The following is an 18,693-nucleotide window of genomic DNA, read 5'->3' as shown; positions in this document are numbered from 1 at the left end:
CACAAATCACAAATCTCTGGTTAATAAACAATTGACCAGAATGATGTAAAGGGAAAAAAAGCACAAATTAATTTTTTATCCATTCTTAAAATGCATTTTTTGCCTTGAGCCTCAACCATTTGCTATATAAGGCTACAAGTGTGTATTCTCTGGGAATATTCTCTGTGGAATGGTAAGGGTGCTACCAAGGGTTATTTAATTTTCACTTGTCTAACTTGCTTAAATGACACTATTAGTAAAACCAGTGTTGGAAAAAAACATTCAAAGGTCTCAATCATCGTGACAGTGACTGCAGAAAAAGATCTGAGAAGATTACGGACTGCAAAGGGATACATTCTTCTGTTCAACTTCAATTTAAGACAATGTATATTGCCTTACTTTTTAAAAACATATAACTTATTTATATTTGCTTGTGTGCATCTGTATGAGCTTAGTGCACCCTGTGTGTGCAGGAGCCTACACAGGCTAGAAGAGGGAGTTTGATCTTGAACTCTCCCTTGGTCTGTGCCCTGTAACAGCCAGACGATGCTTCCCACAGCAACAGCGACATGTGATACTAGCAGCAGCTGTGACAACCCTGTTAGGGCTGGTAACTGAACCCAAGTTCTGTGCAAAAGCAGTTAGTGCTCTCAACACTGAGGTATCTTTCTGACCACCAGATAATTTATGAAGAATGAGGCTTATTTTGCTTAAGTTCAATCTAGGTTGAGAAGTTTAAGAACACCACCCAGTGTCTGCTTGCGATCTGCTAAAAGTTTTCTTATTGTCTGCCATCGTATGGCAGAGAGCGTCATGTGGTAAGACATCAAGCAAGCCTGCTTCTCCTCATCACCTTATGAAGCTACCAGTGTCATCAGGCCTCCCCTTCTCTACTCATCCAATACCAACCACTTCTCAAAGATCTCAACCCCAATTACAATAAATGTGTAAAATTGGGAGGTATGTTTCCAATACACGAATGCTTGGGGTGGACATATTCAAACCATGATATTGACCAAACTTATAGAAGCCTGGACTTTAGAGGAAATTTTCAGGAACCAGGGAAGTGGGCATTTCTTAAGCATCTGATATGGGCCAGGTACACACAAGACACATTAGAGTTGCATGATAATTCTTACATGTTGTATTTTACACCTAAGAGAAAACTGAGCTTAGGAAGGGTTGACACTCTAGTATCACATGTCGCTGTTGCTGTGGGAAGCATCGTCTGGCTGTTACAGGGCACAGACCAAGGGAGAGGCTGGATTTCCACAGTCTAGGGAGAGCTCATCCTACTACTACTGCTACCGTGTCCACACACCCTGCAGGGGTCTGGGCCCAAGGGAGCAGAAATAAACCTTTTTCAACATCATTCTTTTTTCCAATGAGAAGAGAAGCAAAGGCACCAGGGTTTATAAGTTAACTGGTTGGGAAGTTCTGGTGAGCGTTTTCTATCTTCTAAATTGGTCCACACAATTGTCTACAGATAATCTGAGGTGGGTGTGGTATAAATGATATTGAAACACACACCAGGAAGCTTGTGGCCTTCATAATCAAGTACTTTAGTTATATCAACAAGAGAATTCCCATGTGGGTGTCTCCATCCCTCAAACTGCTTTAACCTTCTATATTAGACAGAGCATGGCTCAGGTACACAGTCTTCGACAGCTCGAAGTTAAAAACTATTATTTACCTTGTCTTGCACTTAAATTGATTTTTTTTAAGTTTTTTTGGGTTTTTTTTGAGACAGGTTTCCCTGTAGTTTCTAGAGCCTGTCCTGGAACTAGCTCTTGTAGATCAGGCTGGCCTTGAACTCAGAGATCTGCCTGCCTCTGCCTCCCGAGTGCTGGGATTAAAGGCATGCGCCACTACCGCCCGGCCCTTAAATTGATTTTTAAGGTTACCTTTAACTTATGGCAAATGGTGTTAGTTCTCCATTTGCAGTTTCTTTGGAAAACAAATGTATTCTGTGTAGAAGAGAAAGATCAAGTAGACAGTGGCACTGTGGAGTACACAGACGGGTTCCCAGTGTGCGACAGTGGTTTCCAGATGACTGACGTTTCAGGAGTGGGGCATAGGGTAAATCAGAGAACAGTTTCAAGGCATCATGGGGAATGGGGTGTTGATCATAGCCATTATCCCCTTAGGGAAACAACTTAATATAATAGCCTATCTGGTTATTAACAGTAGTAGATGAACACATCTCTCCCAAGAATAAGACAAATCACCCCAAACTAGAAGAGGTACGTACTTATGGTCACTGGTCCTTCGAAGGAATTAGGAAGATCCGTGACAGATGTACAGTCTTCTCCAAGGGGCGCTATGGGGAAGAACAAAAAAGCATGAAATAAAAATTAATAATTTAAAAAACTTCTCACAGCTAGTATGTCCTATTAGTCAGTTAGAATACAGTTTGTTCTAAATAACTTTTCCTGAAACTTGATAAATCTATGAGGAGCTTCTTTACCCTTTTTGATGTGTTTTTACAATCTTATTTAATGTCAAAAACATACTATTCCCACCCCAGTAACATAACTCATTAAGAAGCACATGTGTTCTGGGGCAAATGTGCTGACATCTGTAATCCCAGAGATGGGGAAATAGAGTGGGTTATACAAGGACAGTGGGAGACAAGCATATATCTGGCTCGGTGGCAAGCCTGATGTTTCATGTTTAATTAGTAAGAAGACAGACGTGGCCCTTCTCTAATTGAGCATACAATTAAAGAGGATTCTAAATCTCTTTTCAGTGGAAAAAGATTTGTGTAATCATTGTGGCTAAAGCTATAATGAAGGCAGGTACAGACCATCATGGAAAATTATTTGTAATCCTAGATATCACTGGGATGATGGGAACTGTGGTGAACACACACGATTGACATGACTATCAGAAGACTATGAAGATACTCACATATGTTATAAATACATATGTTAGTTAAAATGACATAACTAATAAATTTACCTGATAGCCAAAATATTTAGTAACCAACAAATCCCCAGTCACTTATTATAGGATTAATGGCTTCATTAATTTGGCTGGTATTTGTGAGTGCTTCCTCCATGCTCAGGGCTTCACAGCTAGGGATGGCCGCCTTTGGCATGGGTACCCACGCTGTCTTGGCATTTATCACTTGGCTTCTTTTTTCCTGTCTTCCATTTATCTTTTACTCCCACTCCTTCTTTAGGATTCCATGCTATGACTTGGGCTAACTGGTCAACCCTAGATGTTTCTAGGCACTTTCTGGCCAGCATTGCCTAACACCCTCAGAAGCCAGGAGGAATAATTCCCAATTTGTGTGTTATCCCTTAAATCTTAGACACAGACAACATCAATTTAACCACCACCCCAGTCATGCCCAGATGTTTTATTAGTGGGTTTGGAGCTTTTGAACTCCAGGGAGCTATAAAGTGGCATTGCTTTCACATAAAGATTGGCTCCACTTGTGTACTGTAGGGCTACCGCTCTGTTTGTTTTTCTGAGACACAGGCTGCTCTTACTCTCATAATCCTCCTGCCTGAACCTCTTAAGTGCCAGGCTTACAACAGTGCCTCCCTCACGCCCAGCTGCACAACAATTTTTATGGTGACCATGGCCACTTCAGTGTTAGATGACAATTTCGTAGGGTGCTTTCTCCTAGAGCTGCTTTCGGGCAAAGAGAAAAGAAGAAAGAGATTGATGGGTGGGTAGATGTAGACACACATGTATTGGAGGGACAGGGGCAGAAAACGGGCAGACAGGGGTCACAAGGAAGGCAGGTGTCAAGCATTTTCAAGTTCCCTGTCATATACTGTTGCCCACTCATAACATAGACGGAAACAGAAATTGGGAAAGCAGGTAGTGGCTGCTTCTCAGTTACTAGAAACACCTTTTGCCAAATATAAAGAGACTGGTTGTTTATTGTATGTTTGCTTGCTTGCTTGCTTGCTTGTTTTTTTCCAATAAGTTCTTTGAAAGCAAAAGCTGCTGTCAGCTGTAGTGTAGACAACGGGAAGAGAGTGCGTTTTACGAAAAGTATTCTTTCCTGTGAAAAATTCATAAAGGGAACCTTTAAATGAGAAAGTCACCAATGGTGAAGTCAGTGCTCCATCCCTTCCCCAAATGTGTCACCATCATGTGTCACCTTTTTGTTTCTTCTTCACGTGCACTATGATCTAAAATTCTCTCGCTCGTGTTACTCTCATATGAATCTCACGCCACCCACCTCCTGCTTCCCACCCTGCCACAGGTATGCATGGGCTTCACAAAATGAGTAGTGAGTTCATCTGCTTGGCCCAGAACATTGTGTGAGAACAGAGAGACACTTAGCATCTATTTGTCAAATGAGAGGAAAAGTGAGGAAAGGTCCTAGTTCTCCCAGAAAGAACACCAAAGATGCTGTCTCCTAAAATGGTCCACAGCTATCAACAGGTCTGGAAGTCTATGGATAAGCCTGGAGAGTGACACCCTGAGTAGTTATTAAAGTGTTAACTGATTCTTTCTAGGGGTCGCTTAGCATCTGCCAAGTGAGAGAAGAAGAAAGCAGACAAAAGATGAGCCTGCTTCTATCCCTGATTCTAATGAATTTACAAGGTCATCACATTTATTTCTCTACCTCTTTATTTCTGAAAACATTCTTCAAACACCCTTATTTGAGAATGCAGCTATTGGAGAGATTTGGGGGTACCTATTTTCTTTGTCTTAGGCTGAGCCAATCTATGAGATGTTTCTGGTATTTGGATGTGGAGCATCCTCAGGAGTGGGCCTGTGAATGTCTGGGAGCGAAGTTGTAACGAGCTGGGCATGTCAACAACACTGAGTCTAATCTGTCAGTGATGAGAATGTGTTCCCACGGAACCTCTTCATGCTCCATTTCACCTAAAATTTCATACAGAAATTCAGTCTGTCCAGGATGCCAAGATGCATGGTGACCCAAATTTGCAGTTAACGTATTCATGCCCACGCCACTCACGTGACCTCATTAGATGGCGCTTCAGTCTCTTAAGCAATGCACTGCTGGGAGTGTCCCCAGCACAGGGACTTGTTAAAGAAATTCTAAGTTGGGCTTCCCCGGGGCTGTATTCTTAGAAAGTTTGGCTCCACTGGCTCCAAAGGACTAAGATAATAATTATTTAGTCTAGGTGTCAGTCTCTGGCAGGAAGGGCGCTTCCTCTAGGGTTGGTACCTTATAGGTGTTCCGTGAGTAAATCTTCCAAACAGCTCTCAAATAAACGAGTAAATGGACAAATCACGAATGTAAAATCTGCTCCCTAACTCTGCCCTAAGAGGAGGATGAGACATCTTACTGAATCAAGCTTTAAAAGATGGGCTTGAGTCAGTCATCTTTGTCCCCTCCCCAGAAGTCAACAGACTCATTTATGTTGGGTCTTAGATACTGAGAGAGGGCAGGAAAAAAAATCACACAGCCTTTTCCTGGGGTTTGCTGTGTTTTTAATTGGGGGTCACGGAAGTATGGGGTTTAAGTTTGTAGAAGTTACCTGCTATGGTATTGCTGGCTCTTCTCCCTGTTGCTAGTGTATGGGCTCCCACCCCTGGGACCTCCAGGTTGGAGTCCTGAGCTAGGTATAATCTAAGATCTTTCCACGACGTTCTTGGCAGCATGTTGGAAGCTACCAGGATCTTCACTTCCTGCCCTGAAATCCAGGATGTGGACTGGACTCATCTCAGCCACATTTATTCTTGCCTCCCTTTCTGCATTTTCTGTCTTACTGCTTCAAGAAGATTGTTAATTCCTTTAAGACAAGAAACACACTTTTTGGTTATTTCTTGCCCTCTATTTACTTAGCACAATAGTGTGTAGATACTATTAATAAATATTTATTGTCTTTGAACTTAAAGAAAAAGCATTAAAGCTATCAACACGGAATCCATGTGGAAAATAGAAAAAAAATGAAGCGTGGTATTATTTTTAAACTTTAATGCTTCTAACACAGTCAATTGGGGATGAAGCAGAGCATTGGTACTTCTCCCGGTTTTTAACTGAACTAACACCTGCTTCTCTAAGGAGAAGAGAGTTCATCAACACTGGTGACCCCTGTGCTGGAGATGGACCCAAATATGGGGGTACCATGAAGGACAGAAAGAAAGCTGCAGTAGCTGTTTGCCTGGATCGCTTTGATTCCTGACCATAAAGCAGTATGTGCTTTTGTCTGTTTCAATTAAATTTTGTAGACCCTTAACTCAAAGTGACACCAGCTTGTAAAGCAGCCGAGGCAGTGTGGGAACTCAGTCCTGTGATTTACTGCATACCTTCTCTGAGCAGGCTTCAGCAGGAGAAGCAAAAACAGAACCTAAAGACTGGGAGCAGCAGGCAGGATCCCACCAAGCTGCATCGATGCCACCTGTTCAACCCCTTCATTCCTGACCCCTTGTACAAAGATGGAAGAAGTTAAGCCAGGGCGCTCTTTGTCTACTTCCTATTTACCCATCTGAGCTTTGGTTCATTACATTCAGTACATTACATTTGGTTCATTACATTCATCCGTACACAGGGTACGGACAGTGCCCTGTGTAGTTTCAGGTGAACTTCCTCATTTTGATCCAACTCCATATGTGTTCTTTGTTCATATGATAGGGAGAGGTAAACTTGCTGTGATTTTTCGCCGTGTCTCGTGTGTGTATCCGTGTCCCATATGTACTTGGAACAATTCACTGGGTTCATATACTGTATTTCAATTATTTGGCTTCAATATACCTCCTTCCCCCAAACTCTAGATTTCTCCTCTGCATCCCCATGTGTTCCTCAGTGCTTGTGAAACCATGGGTAGGTGGCATGGGCACACTGGCACAGTCTAAGGACACTGATATAATCTCCTACTGCCCTCCATGCCCCCTGTTACATTAAAAGCCCAGACAGTTTTTATATCCCACCATGGTGTTATACCAGCTGTGGTCTCATGGGGGTAAAGTCCTAGCCACTTTTCAGCCTATTTAACATCTTCCTTCGATGTCTGAGAAAAATTTACAGTCCTGGAAGATATGACAAATTTGCCTCAAAGTTTTTCCTTCCCTAACATATAGTTTCAACCCTTCAGGGGACTAGAAGATACAGTTTGAAAACTGAGACTTTTGATGGTTGGCATTTAAAACTTTGACATTTATGGTTTCAGTTCATCTCAAAAGACTTTGAATAATGTATAGTGCACAGAATTCTTTGATTTTGTGTGTGTGTGTGTGTGTATGTGAGAGAGAGGGGGGGAGGGAGGGAGGGAGGGAGGGAGGGAAGGAGGGAGGGAGGGAGGGAGGGGTGGCTTGAATAGACTTGTAAGCATGGCTTCTAAGCTCATGGTTGGAAAAGTTTTCATAGACAAAGGAGGGAGCCAGCATCTCTGTTTTCGTCTAGCTTTATTATTCCTGGTGGCCTCAACCTCTGAGTAAGGGACCTTTTCAAGAGGCCAGTGCTATCATGTTCTCCTTGATTTTTCACTAGCTCCATTTATAACAATATTCTCAGACATTTAGCTTGCACCTCTAAACGATCAATAGATGGGTATCACTTTTCTGCAGAAATCGCTTCGATTTCTCAACCCACTGCGGGCTCTAGCCACCCCTCCACTAAACCTGTATAACTTCTTTGCCTGTGGCTCTGTCCTCTGACTGGGCTTATGCCACCTTGTATTCCCTGGTATTTGTTCAGTAGAGTTAAGATGCTCCTGTTGCTGATATAACATGGCCTTCTCATCTGCCAAGGGTGCTGCTCCCTTGACTGTGGCTCTCCAAACCCTTCCTCGGATGGACCCTTTCTGTTCGCCTCTCAAATGACAAGCATCCCTTAAGTTTGGGCCTTCCTATGGTCCCTTTTTTATTTAGCACTCTCCAACCTTGTGTCAATGAATTGATATTTAATTATTTATCATCAGCTTCCCAAGCTTGGCATATTAATACCATGGATACTAGAGTCTAGCTCTTTCTTCTATTGTAGAGACTCCTTTTGAGTGGAAGTTTCAGGAAGTTCCACCCATGCTTTGACTGAACTACAGTCAGCCAACCATGCTCCCACAGGCAGCCCAAAGATCATGCACGTAGAACGAACCTGAGGCATTGAAGCAGTATGTGTCATAGTGGGAAGTATTGGATTGGAGGACATACACTCCTGTGTTGTTGGCTGCGCAGATGGCATTGGGGGTGATCCTCGGGATCACCACATTGTTTTCTATAAATCCATACCTGCCAAAGGAAAACATGAAGTTATTAACCTGCATGGCCAGGAGCTCATTTCATAATATCCTGTTAAATGACATCTAATGCTTCACAACACCTCCACGTATTCACCCCAGGGATGCTGAGGGTCCCAATAACCAAGTTCCATAAAATCCAAAATCACCAGTACAGGAAAGTGAAGATGGGCAAAGCTGACGGAGGCAAAGAGAGTTCATTTAAAGACTGGGAGCTGGTAATCATTCTTGATTTTAACCAAAAAGATTCATGAATAAACAAAATCGTTCCCTATAAAATTTATGGTCAGTAATGTTATTAAAGGCATCAGGAAGCCTGGGTTCCATAAGAAAAAAACTACACTAGGAGATTTGACAGTGAATTAACTTTATACTTTCCAAAAATGACATAAAATGAGCCAATTCCCTAAGATGGCAAGTGGGTTGGTCCTCCTTTCAGTCTGCGATTCTAGAGCTGTCTTATTTTGTCATTCCTTTCTTGTCCTTCCCTTCTTCCTTGAGTCCCTCACTCCTTACTATAACCAACATGAAGCCTGGCTCCTGTGCTGAGCACACCATATGTCTGACTTTGTGAGCAAGCCAGACGTGTGGAGACAAATTGGCCATCACTGAACTGAGAGAATAGCAATTAGGGCAGCAAATGGCAGTGGGTCACTTAACAAAGTTCTTCAAGCCACACACCATCCGCTCCTACACCTATCTGGGTGTTTCTGGGAGTCTGCTGGGGCTGGAGGCCTTTTCAGACATAGTGCACACCACCACCATCCCAGTGGCCATCAAACATGAGCACGAAATGCCTCAAAACATGGCATGTGGGTCAAGAAAATGCTGCGCAGGAGGAAAGAGGTGGGGTGACAGCAAAAGAACAAAGAGGGAGATGCTAAATTTGGCAGGGTTTGAGAAGTACAATGCAAGCTAAAAGAAGCAATGCACCTTCTTTTAACTCCCACTGTGACGGCAACAGCATAGCCTGCAACACTCAGCAAGACCCATGGAAATGAGAGTGACTTGGAAGCTCCTAAGCTCAAAGTCTCTCAATATGTCAGTGTTGCAATGGAAGCTGAATGACGAATTCCTCATCCAAACCGACAGGCTGATTTCCCCAAAGTCTCCTTAGCCCGGAGGTGGGAGGGCACACAATTACATGGCAAGAAATTCCCATGGACCTGAGAGTTGTCCCTAATCAGGGTGGGGCAGACAAGACAGAAGTCCCTGCTGAGGCTTTGTCCCAGCCTGTGAGACTATGCCTTCTGACTTTTGGCAGATATCTGATTCCATAGCTACCTGAGGGAAATTATGAAATTGAGTTTTGAAACACTTAATACCAGTCTGGGTACAATGACAGATTTGACAGATTTCTGCAGCAGAAGTTTATCTTCATATTTTTTCTAAATAATACTCCACAAGGAAACCACTCTTCATTCTGCCCTCCTGCATCATATTGACAAATATGTATGAATAATACATACCCATGCCATATACATATATTATACATATATAAAATAGATATTCCAGAATTGAATACATTCTTATATTCTCTTGGTGGGTTATTATGAATTTTTACCACATCATGGTACATGACAGTTTTATATGCATGTACTATACATGAGTTGGGGCATTAAAATGTCTATACATGTACATGGCATGAATGAGTAACTGTCCGCAAGGAGGACAGTCCTCTTGTACTCTGTAAGATTTGTTACTCAAACTGGTTTAATAAAATGCTGGTTGACCAGTAGCCAGGAAGGAAGTATAGGCCGGGCAACCAAACTAAAGTTGATAGGAATAAGGGTAGAAAGCCAGGAGACTCCAGCAGACACACAGAGAGAAAGATGAGCACATAGTACTGAGAAAAGGTACCACCACATGGCAGAGTGTAAGTAAGGAATATGGGTTAGCTTTAAGTGTAAGAACTAGTTAATAACAATAAGCCTGAGCTATTGGTCGAGCATTTATAAATAATACTAAGCCTCTGTGTGGTAATTTGGGAAGCATTTGCTAGGTATTTGGGATCAAGCAGCTCTGAGAGAGGAAACTTCCACCAACAGAGAAAAGACATAATAGCCAGTCCTTGCATCCCCCCCCCTTACTCATCCTTTGGGAGGGTTTAGTCATTACGCTCAGACTGATCACAACCAAATTGAGACTCCTCTACCTACAATCGGTGTGATCCATGACAAGCTTGAAGGCTCTGTTGCTTCATCTATAAAAATTCTTAGTAATAAACGGAGAAGTTTAAGGATCAAGGATGTCTTTAGGATGTTCCCATCATCTCGGGACTCTGTATTCATTCCTCTGGCTCTCAACAGATGAGAAGTCTTTGTGTTTCACAAGTACATCTTAACTGCATTTCACAATCATAGGCCAGCTTTCTGAAAGCACTTTCTTAGCCCTGTGACCTAATCAGGGCCTCATTTTAAAATATAGCCTTGGGGCTTGAATAGATGATTTTGCTAACCAGCCATCTTTCACGAAGGTCATGGGTCAGGTTCTGTAGCTCCAGCGCTATCATTCATCTTTTACCATTCTCCTAGACTTAACTCTGAACTTTTAGAGACAGATGTCCAGCTGGTGCTGCTCTAAACAATGAAAACGATCTCTGTATCATCTGCGACATTTGATAGGGCAGCTACCAGGTAAGTGAAACACAGCTAGCGCCATCAAAGAACTCATTTTCATATAACCCAATTTTAATGAACTTACATAAAACTCACCACATGTGGTTAATAGTTACTGTATCAGACAGAGCAAGAGCCTCAGGGACCATTCAAGATGTGGGTGCCTGAGTCTGTAACTGAGGGCCAGGGATCGATGCAATGAACTTCCATTTAACAGCTTCCTTGAAGAGGGCTGCAGCTAGACTTTTCAAAAGCATTCTGTTTGCATGTGTGTGCACGCATGTGAGCACTGGAGAGGTAAGAGAACCACACTGCTTAAGCTGGAGACTGAGGTGGGGATTTAGAGCACATATGAAGAGCACCCAGATTTTCTAGTGAAATCAAACCACACCAACCACTTGACTGAGGGTGTCACCAAGATCCCATTCACACGTGCTGCTGGCCACAAAAACAAACAAAAAAAATGCATAGGCTGCCCCTGCCTCTTACAATTATTGTGGAACAAAATGATTTGAGGAAGGTCCTCTGGGGCCTTGCGTACCCTGAAGAAAACGTCTCAAGGCTTCTGATAGCAGCTTATTTTAACATAATCTAGCTTTAAAACTTCCATATCCTTTTACTTACGTTGTCAAATCATAGCAACAGAGAAGACAGCCTAAACGCTCAGAGAGGGGGGTTGAAGAACGTGCCTTGTGTCAAGTCTGCACAGCTAAGACTCTGCCAGCTACCTATTTATTTTAAACACTGTTATTTGGCTTGCGTTTTCTTGTGGTTCCGACAATGATGCTGAATGTTTCTTCAAAGCCAGAGGAGTGCTACAGGAGCACATTAGGCAAGAGGGTTGCAACTGATATGACCCTAATGGCTGACCCTGACTCCCCTCCCCCACGAGCGAGCGCATGATTCACCAAGGTATCTTCTTAAGCTGATTTGAAATTCCAGTTGTCATACCAGTTTCAGGTTGTCTTGGTCAAATTAATAGGTAGGGTTGCCTCTTTAGGCAAGAACCCATTCAGCTGTCAGGAAGGAGTCTTCCAGCTGTAAGCTCTGCCCCTCCCCAGTGGACTGTTCTCAGAGAGGATGCTGGTCTCTTACCTGCAAGTTTCAAACCCTGCATTCAGAGCCTTCAACATCTGATTCATGGTGGGCAGGGTGCTGTTGAAAGCTTGGCAGAGGTCAGCTGCCTCAGTCCGAGAGATGCTGTAGCGGCCATTTTTCTCCACATGGAATACACCTGCATAGCGGCAGGTTATATTCAAATCTGTGGGATCAAACAAAAATGTTAGACTCTTCTGCGTGAAAAGTTTGCACAAAACTAGATCAATCGTAAGAAGAGCTCATAAGTGAAGACATTAAAAGAGACACGAAGAAAAAGTCAAACAGCAGGGTGGGGTGATGGCTCAGCCAGTAAAGTGCTTGCTTTGCAAGCATGAGAACCTGAGTTTAATCCCCCCAAATCCACATATAACAGGCTGGATATTGTGGCCAGCATTTGTAATGCTAGGGCTGGATGTGACAGGTAGATCCCTTGGGCTCACTGCCCAGCCAGCTTAGACTTCTTGGTGAGTTCAGGGCCGATGAGAGACCTTGTGTCTACAAACAAAGTGGATGACACCTGAGGAATTACAGTCAGTGTTTTCTTCTTGCCTCAGCGTGCATGTACACATGTGTGAACAGGCCTATAAACGTGAACGCACACACACATGCATACCCACAAAAGCCGAAGACTGCACATGGCATCTCATGCTTGAAATGCCAGCACTTGGGAAGCAGAGGTAAGAGAATCACCTAAGTTCAAGGCCAGCCTGGGCTACACAGTGAGATACAGACCAACCACAGCTACAGTGTACCCTTACCTCAACAACACCAACAAAAATCCAAATAGACATCTCTACTGATGCAGCCTTCGGAATTCACTCTGGCTTTCCAAAGAAACAGCAAGCTTAAATCTGAGACCTGGCGGCATAAAGAGCCCCCATCCTTAAAGAATCTCCATCAACGAAGAACTCATGAGAAACTGACCAAATCCAGGGGAGTTTTGAAGGAACATGTCAGCTAAGAAAACTACACACACACACACACACACACACACTTACCCCCTACATACATGTGCATGTGTGCGTGCACACACACATACACACACAATAGTATTGCATATACAGTTCTGCATTTAGTTCCACACTTATTCTTATACTGTGAGCACACTTCCACAATCAACTGGTACTGCTCCTTACCTTATCACTTCTAACACTATATACTCAGCTGCACCCAGAGCAAACTTCCTTCTGGTCAAGAGCAATGCGATCAGGCTGTGGCCTCCCTCCCTCTCCAGTCTGGGAGCTGCGGGCACTGCTCCAACCCCAGAGATCACCCGCCTCGACTCCATCAGGCACTCTGAGCTCCTCCAGACCTGAGACCACATACCTGCCTTCTTTCCTGTGTGGAACACTCTGTCCTTAGAGCCACACGAATGGTCCCCTTTTCTTCTGAATTGTTATTCCACCACGTTCTCTCTCAGCAGTGCCCGAGATACCAGGCTAGGATTTAAAACCCAGGTCTGGAGTCACAGAGAAGTGGCCTTAACCCAGATCTGAATCCTCCAAAGTTCAAATCACCTTCCAACAACAACAACAACAACAAAAAAAAAAAAAAACTGAAGCTGGAGAAGGGAATTGCTGAAGGAAGTGATTGGACCGTTTCTCTCTAGAACCACAGGCTCTTCCTGAACCAAACTTTGTTCTACATTTTGGAGTGGGCTGTAGTGGAAGAGGAGGTTTTAACCCCCCTGAACTGTCCTTTGGTAATCTTGAATCTTTGGGGTTCTGTGTTGCATAATTGTCACCAGTACCCTAAAAGGTAAGCTCTGCATATATACTTGAATGCTAAGAATCAACAGCTAGGAAGGAATGAAGCAACTTCCACAGGTCCTCAGCTTTTAGATGGCTGAAGTAGGAACTCCTCTCAGATGGGTTAGCCTCCCTCGAAGAGGGGTTTGAAGCAGTTTTTCCACGTGCCCAAGGTTCTTCATGTTTAAAACAGGGGAGAGGCTTACCTAAACCACTGCTTCATGATGACAAAAGAGGGCCCATTATTATGAAGTATGGTTATTACAGGTGCCAGCTGCCTTCTCCTAGAGCAGGAAGCAGTGTCAGACAGATGCAAAACAAAGAAATGAGAAGTCACCCTGGAGAAGGCCCAGGCCACAGCAAGTTCGTTTCTTCACCTTGGTTTGTGTCATCAGCAAGCAGCTACTTTAAAAACAGAAACAAAGCCCATGAAACCCTGGAGGGAGGCAGTTGCAGTGAAGGAAAGATGCTCTGTGCAGCTAATTCCTTATCTAAGGGGCCCAGCGTGCTTGCCGAAGCCACTCATGCAGCTCTTGGCTGATGAAGCAATGCTCACACACAGGAAGGAAATGCACAAGCTCCCTTTGAAACGCTATTTATTTTTACTGACATTTGCAGCTCAGTCTCAGCTAGCCAATTTCACAAAGGGACCCTGTCACTCAGGGACACAGCCCTTCCAGGCCTCTCCCGATCCCACATACGAAAGGAGAGAGAAGTGTCTCCATGGGCTTCTTGCAGGTGAGGCTGCTGGGGCGACTTCAGTCAGATGCCACCTGCCTACCCCTGGCCCAGGTGGCTGCTGTCAACTCCGAGGTTAAAAATAAAGGCTGAGGCTTGGACAATAGTCTGGAGATGAGCACCATTTTCTTTCTTATGAAAATCGATTCTAGCTTGCCACCTGGCCGACAGGATATGCAAATGCAAGAGAAACTAATGCAAGCAGAGGCTTTTGAGTAAAATCCCTTGAGTTCCATGGGCAGTGACCGGTGTTACTGTAGACAAAGTGTGTCCACACAGGATGGTTATTCTGTAAGTGTGCTTGAAACTGCCTGGGGGACGGGGGGCATCAAGGACAGTACAAGACAGAGAAACTCAGTCTTCAGTTTGCTAGCTTAGCCCGATATACTACAGGCATCTGAAATGGTTACTAGGAGAAACCGTTCCTGGTTCTCAGGAAATATGAAATACAGGTTTCTGTTTGTTTTAATCTTGTGAGGAGGAATCCCACTCCTCAGCCCAATGGCACCTGGACCATTAAGAATCTCAAGGATGATGTCCCAGACTTCCAGATCAACTGTGACGTGAGTTGTTGATAATCAATCCCTCAGCTTTGGATCTCTCCGGCCTTCAAATGGGCCAAACCCTCAGGTATTACCTAAGCCCTAGCAATTTATGAAGACATCCTAACTCTCTTCCTTATATTTATATAAAGCCTATTTTTTTAACCCCAAAGTTTTAACACTACTAAGCACAATAACAGTAGTGAATCCTTCTGTAGATGTCAGGCACTCTTACAAGCATTTACAAGTGTTAACTAATCATCTCCTTAAAACAACTCTAAGGTAATATTAATCATCACTCTCCAGATAGAGAAACTGAGGCATGGAGAAGAGAAACTCTACAAACATGCCCGAGGTCATGGAGCTGCAGTGGTAGGGCAGATATTCAAACCCACCCGGACTGGGTTCCTAGGACCTTCTTCTCCTGGCAGAATAGGAAACTCTCCTGGCTTCCTTATCCTGCAAATACATAGCCAACACTGTTCTCAAGCATCATGAGAGCAAGGTGAGATAGAAGTAGCATGGACCAGGGAACATCTGTAGCAGAGCTCAGGTAGTGATGGGCCAAGCTCCAAGCAGGAAGGAAGAACCTCAGAATCTCTATCTGCAGTTGGGTCCTCAGAAACAAAAGCCTCTGGGATCTGGGTGTCACTCTGACTTGCAAGGCAAACATTAGGGCTGGGAAGAGAACTCAACCCATATAAAACTTGCTGAACCAGGCATGAGGTTCTGTAAGAAAGACAGCTGGGTGGTGTGCTCTTGGAAACCAGTACTGGGGAATCAGACACAGGCTGACGCCCTGGCCTTACTGGAAAGCTCACCTACCAGTCAAGGTGAGCTCCAGGTTAGGGAGAGACACTGTCTCAAAGAAAAAAGGAAGGGGAACAGCTTCTCAGTAATGAGAGATATGATTTCTTCTGTCCTCCACACGTGTGCAAGCACCTGAACACCTACACATGTGCACCCATATGCATACATTCACACAGTGCTAGTTATGGCAAGTTGTGAGCAGGGCAGGGGTGTCCCTAGGCTCATCATTCAAGGGTCTGGTCTGCCTGTCCTCCTCAGAAAGATGAGAAAAAGAGACTGCATGAGTGTCTCCATGGGCACATGGGAAAGGCAATAGCTTAGCCTAGCTGCTATCTTCCCAGCCTTTGCCACTTTGCAGGTGCCACTAAGTAGCTGTTAAACTTCTCTTGATGTTCAGCCTTCTTGAAGCGATCACAGCAACAACCTGCCAGAGTCTGCAGGACTCACTAAATGAAACTGGGTAAAAATGGAGCTTCTAATAACTAAAGTTGTGAGTATCACACTCTTGTTAACTGCCTTAGAAACTTCGCCAACACACTGGTAGAGTCGTTTTCAAAAATTGTATTGTTTTGAAACTAAAATATAATTATATCATTTCCCCCTTACATCTCTATATCTCTCCAAACTCTCCCATACCATCCTTGCTCCTTCTCAAGGCCCTTTTAACTCTCTCTCTCTGTGTGTGTCTCTGTCTCTGTCTCTTTATCTATCTCTCTCTCTCTCTCTACACACACACACACACACACACACACACACACACACACACATCTCCTGTTCAATACTTTTAATGTTACTTGTAAGTATATGATTTCAGGGCTGACCACTTAATATTAGATAACCAATTAGGGTACTCATTCCTGGAAAAGAGTCTGAAAAATCCATTTCCGACGTGAAGAAACTAAAGTACAAAGTGGTGACCAAAAGCTGTCCAAATAGAAGGGTTAGACTTCGAGCCTGATGTAGACTAGATTAAAAGTCATTCTCAGAAAAGCCACAACTGACCTATGGCACTATCTACCTTATCTTTAGTTTTCCCTAAGCTTATCAGATCAAGAAAGACAGATTTCATTAGGGATATTACCCTAGTGATTTAACACTTTGCTTACACGGGAGACATGGGTTCTTCCTATACCCAGTCATTTCCTAAGTGGGAGAAAATCATAACGCCATCTGAAAGGGAGTCACTGTGTAATTTCCACTCAAGTTTCCATTATGTGCTTCTTCCCAAACTTGCTTGAGAGGTAAGTGGGAGTGGTTCCTGCTCTAGAAGACAGGTAGACTCCCCATATCTGTAAGAGCCAGCATCCAGGCTTTGCTGAGAATTCTCTACTGGCCACTAGAATGGTTGAACCTGGAGCTTTGTTTCTATGAACGCTTGCCGTTTTTCAAGAAAGAAACTGTTTCCAAGGACTGATTGTGTTTTTGTAACTGGCTTTATCTGTCTACACAATGAAGTCAGCATCTCTGCAATGGGTATAATATATTTATATTCACACAGGTTTAGGCAACCATTTATAAAGCTAGACCTCCTAAAAGTGGACAGCCATATATCCCACATGAAGACCACCAGAAGACACTCACGAACATATTGTGCCCAATAGAGGTGGATAGCTTTCCAAATCTCTTATCCAGATGACCTCAAAAGAATTCTAGCTTCCTGCATGAGCCAACCACATGCCTATCCTCATTCTGCCATCTCCCTATGAGTTCTGAAGCAGAATTCGGTATTTTACTGTTGATTTGGTTCACAGTAGGCTGTGTGTGAAGAGAACTTGCTGTCTTAGTGATAGTAGAAATAGAAGGCAGGCCAGTTCCTGCAGCTCGGTGACTTGCCCAATTCCCACGGGATAATTCCCACTTATCACGGATGGTGAGAAAACCAGTAAGCAAAGACAGCACCTATTCTGGGTAATGTTTCAGTTTTTAGGATTTTACAGCTAATAATTCATTCTATTCTCATGACAATCCTATGTAATGGACTACTTTATTAACTTCGTTTTACATCTGAATTGACTAATACATTGAGATGTCTGAAGGAACTGGGGCAGGCACAGGCTGAACAGTCAGGCTGATCCTGTTACAGAGTTAAACCGTAGCTAGACATGGAAAGGGTTCAAACACCATCGGAATCTCATTGGCTGCCCACGTGCTTTTTAAAACGTGGAGAGGCAATCATTAAACAAGTTCTAGAGAGGAGACTAAGGCTTACTGGAGATGATCTTAGGATGAGGGTCTCCTTCACTCTGGCAGGAAGGGCAAGACCTTCACCCCATGGGTACAAGCCGCTTCAATGCAAAATCCCCTTACTATTGGAACTGCTACCCACTCCCAAGGAAGACGTCCCGAGCTGGCCACTTCTCTCTCCCCTTTCCTCTTCCTAAGACACTCTAGGGAACTGGAACAGTCCGGTCCCAGCAGCAGTTTCAGTTTTCTGTCCACGTGCTCCAGCCGTCGCTAGACAGAGCTAGTGGGAAGAGGCGGGGCCTTCAGGATTGGCTCACAGCTGGGTCCACCACAGCAGAGTATGCTGTGACCTTCTGAGATGGCTATGAGCCATCCCAAAGGTTTACACTGACCAAGTAGACACTCTAGACTGATCCAGCTGGAACCTGACACCCGGGATTGACAGTCCTCAACAGGATGGTGCACCTAGGAGACAGCCACCCTTTTGGGCAGTGAGTGGCAGCCGGAAGAACTGGTGAGCCCGTCACATGGTCTTCACTTCCACAGCGTTCGTTATTTAAAAGCCGAGGCTTAACTACTGCCCTGGGGTTTGCAGAGCCTACATCTCGCACAGAAGATGGTACAATTCATGAGCCCAACTGAGCTGATTCTGGTTAGAAGCAGGGAGGGAAAGAGTCAAGTTTAGAAAAAAAATACATGTAATTAGATCATCCATGAGTAGGGTAGAGCCTTAAACAAATTATCTGAGAGGAAAGAGAAAATTAAGTCTAGAGTGACTGAACATGCTTCCCTAGACCATTATGAG

The 18,693-nt window shown here is 43.9% G+C and overlaps 1 protein-coding gene across 3 annotated transcripts in view; it reads right to left on the bottom strand.

Annotated features, from left to right (window-relative positions):
• Cd44 (CD44 molecule (Indian blood group)) overlaps positions 1–18,693 on the bottom strand; it is an 84,877-nt gene that overhangs the window by 40,052 nt on the left and 26,132 nt on the right. For all 3 annotated transcript variants that reach the window (XM_038331305.1, XM_038331306.1, XM_038331307.1), the window contains exons 2-4: positions 11,864–12,029; positions 8,009–8,142; positions 2,231–2,299 (exon numbers count right to left, since the gene is read on the bottom strand). In XM_038331305.1, coding sequence (XP_038187233.1) covers positions 2,231–2,299; positions 8,009–8,142; positions 11,864–12,029 — 369 coding nt within the window. The remainder of the gene's footprint in view (positions 1–2,230; positions 2,300–8,008; positions 8,143–11,863; positions 12,030–18,693) is intronic.

This window comes from Arvicola amphibius, chromosome 5, assembly GCF_903992535.2.
Source record: "Arvicola amphibius chromosome 5, mArvAmp1.2, whole genome shotgun sequence".
Taxonomy (NCBI): domain Eukaryota; kingdom Metazoa; phylum Chordata; class Mammalia; order Rodentia; family Cricetidae; genus Arvicola; species Arvicola amphibius.
This window is presented reverse-complemented; position numbering and strand designations above follow the sequence as displayed.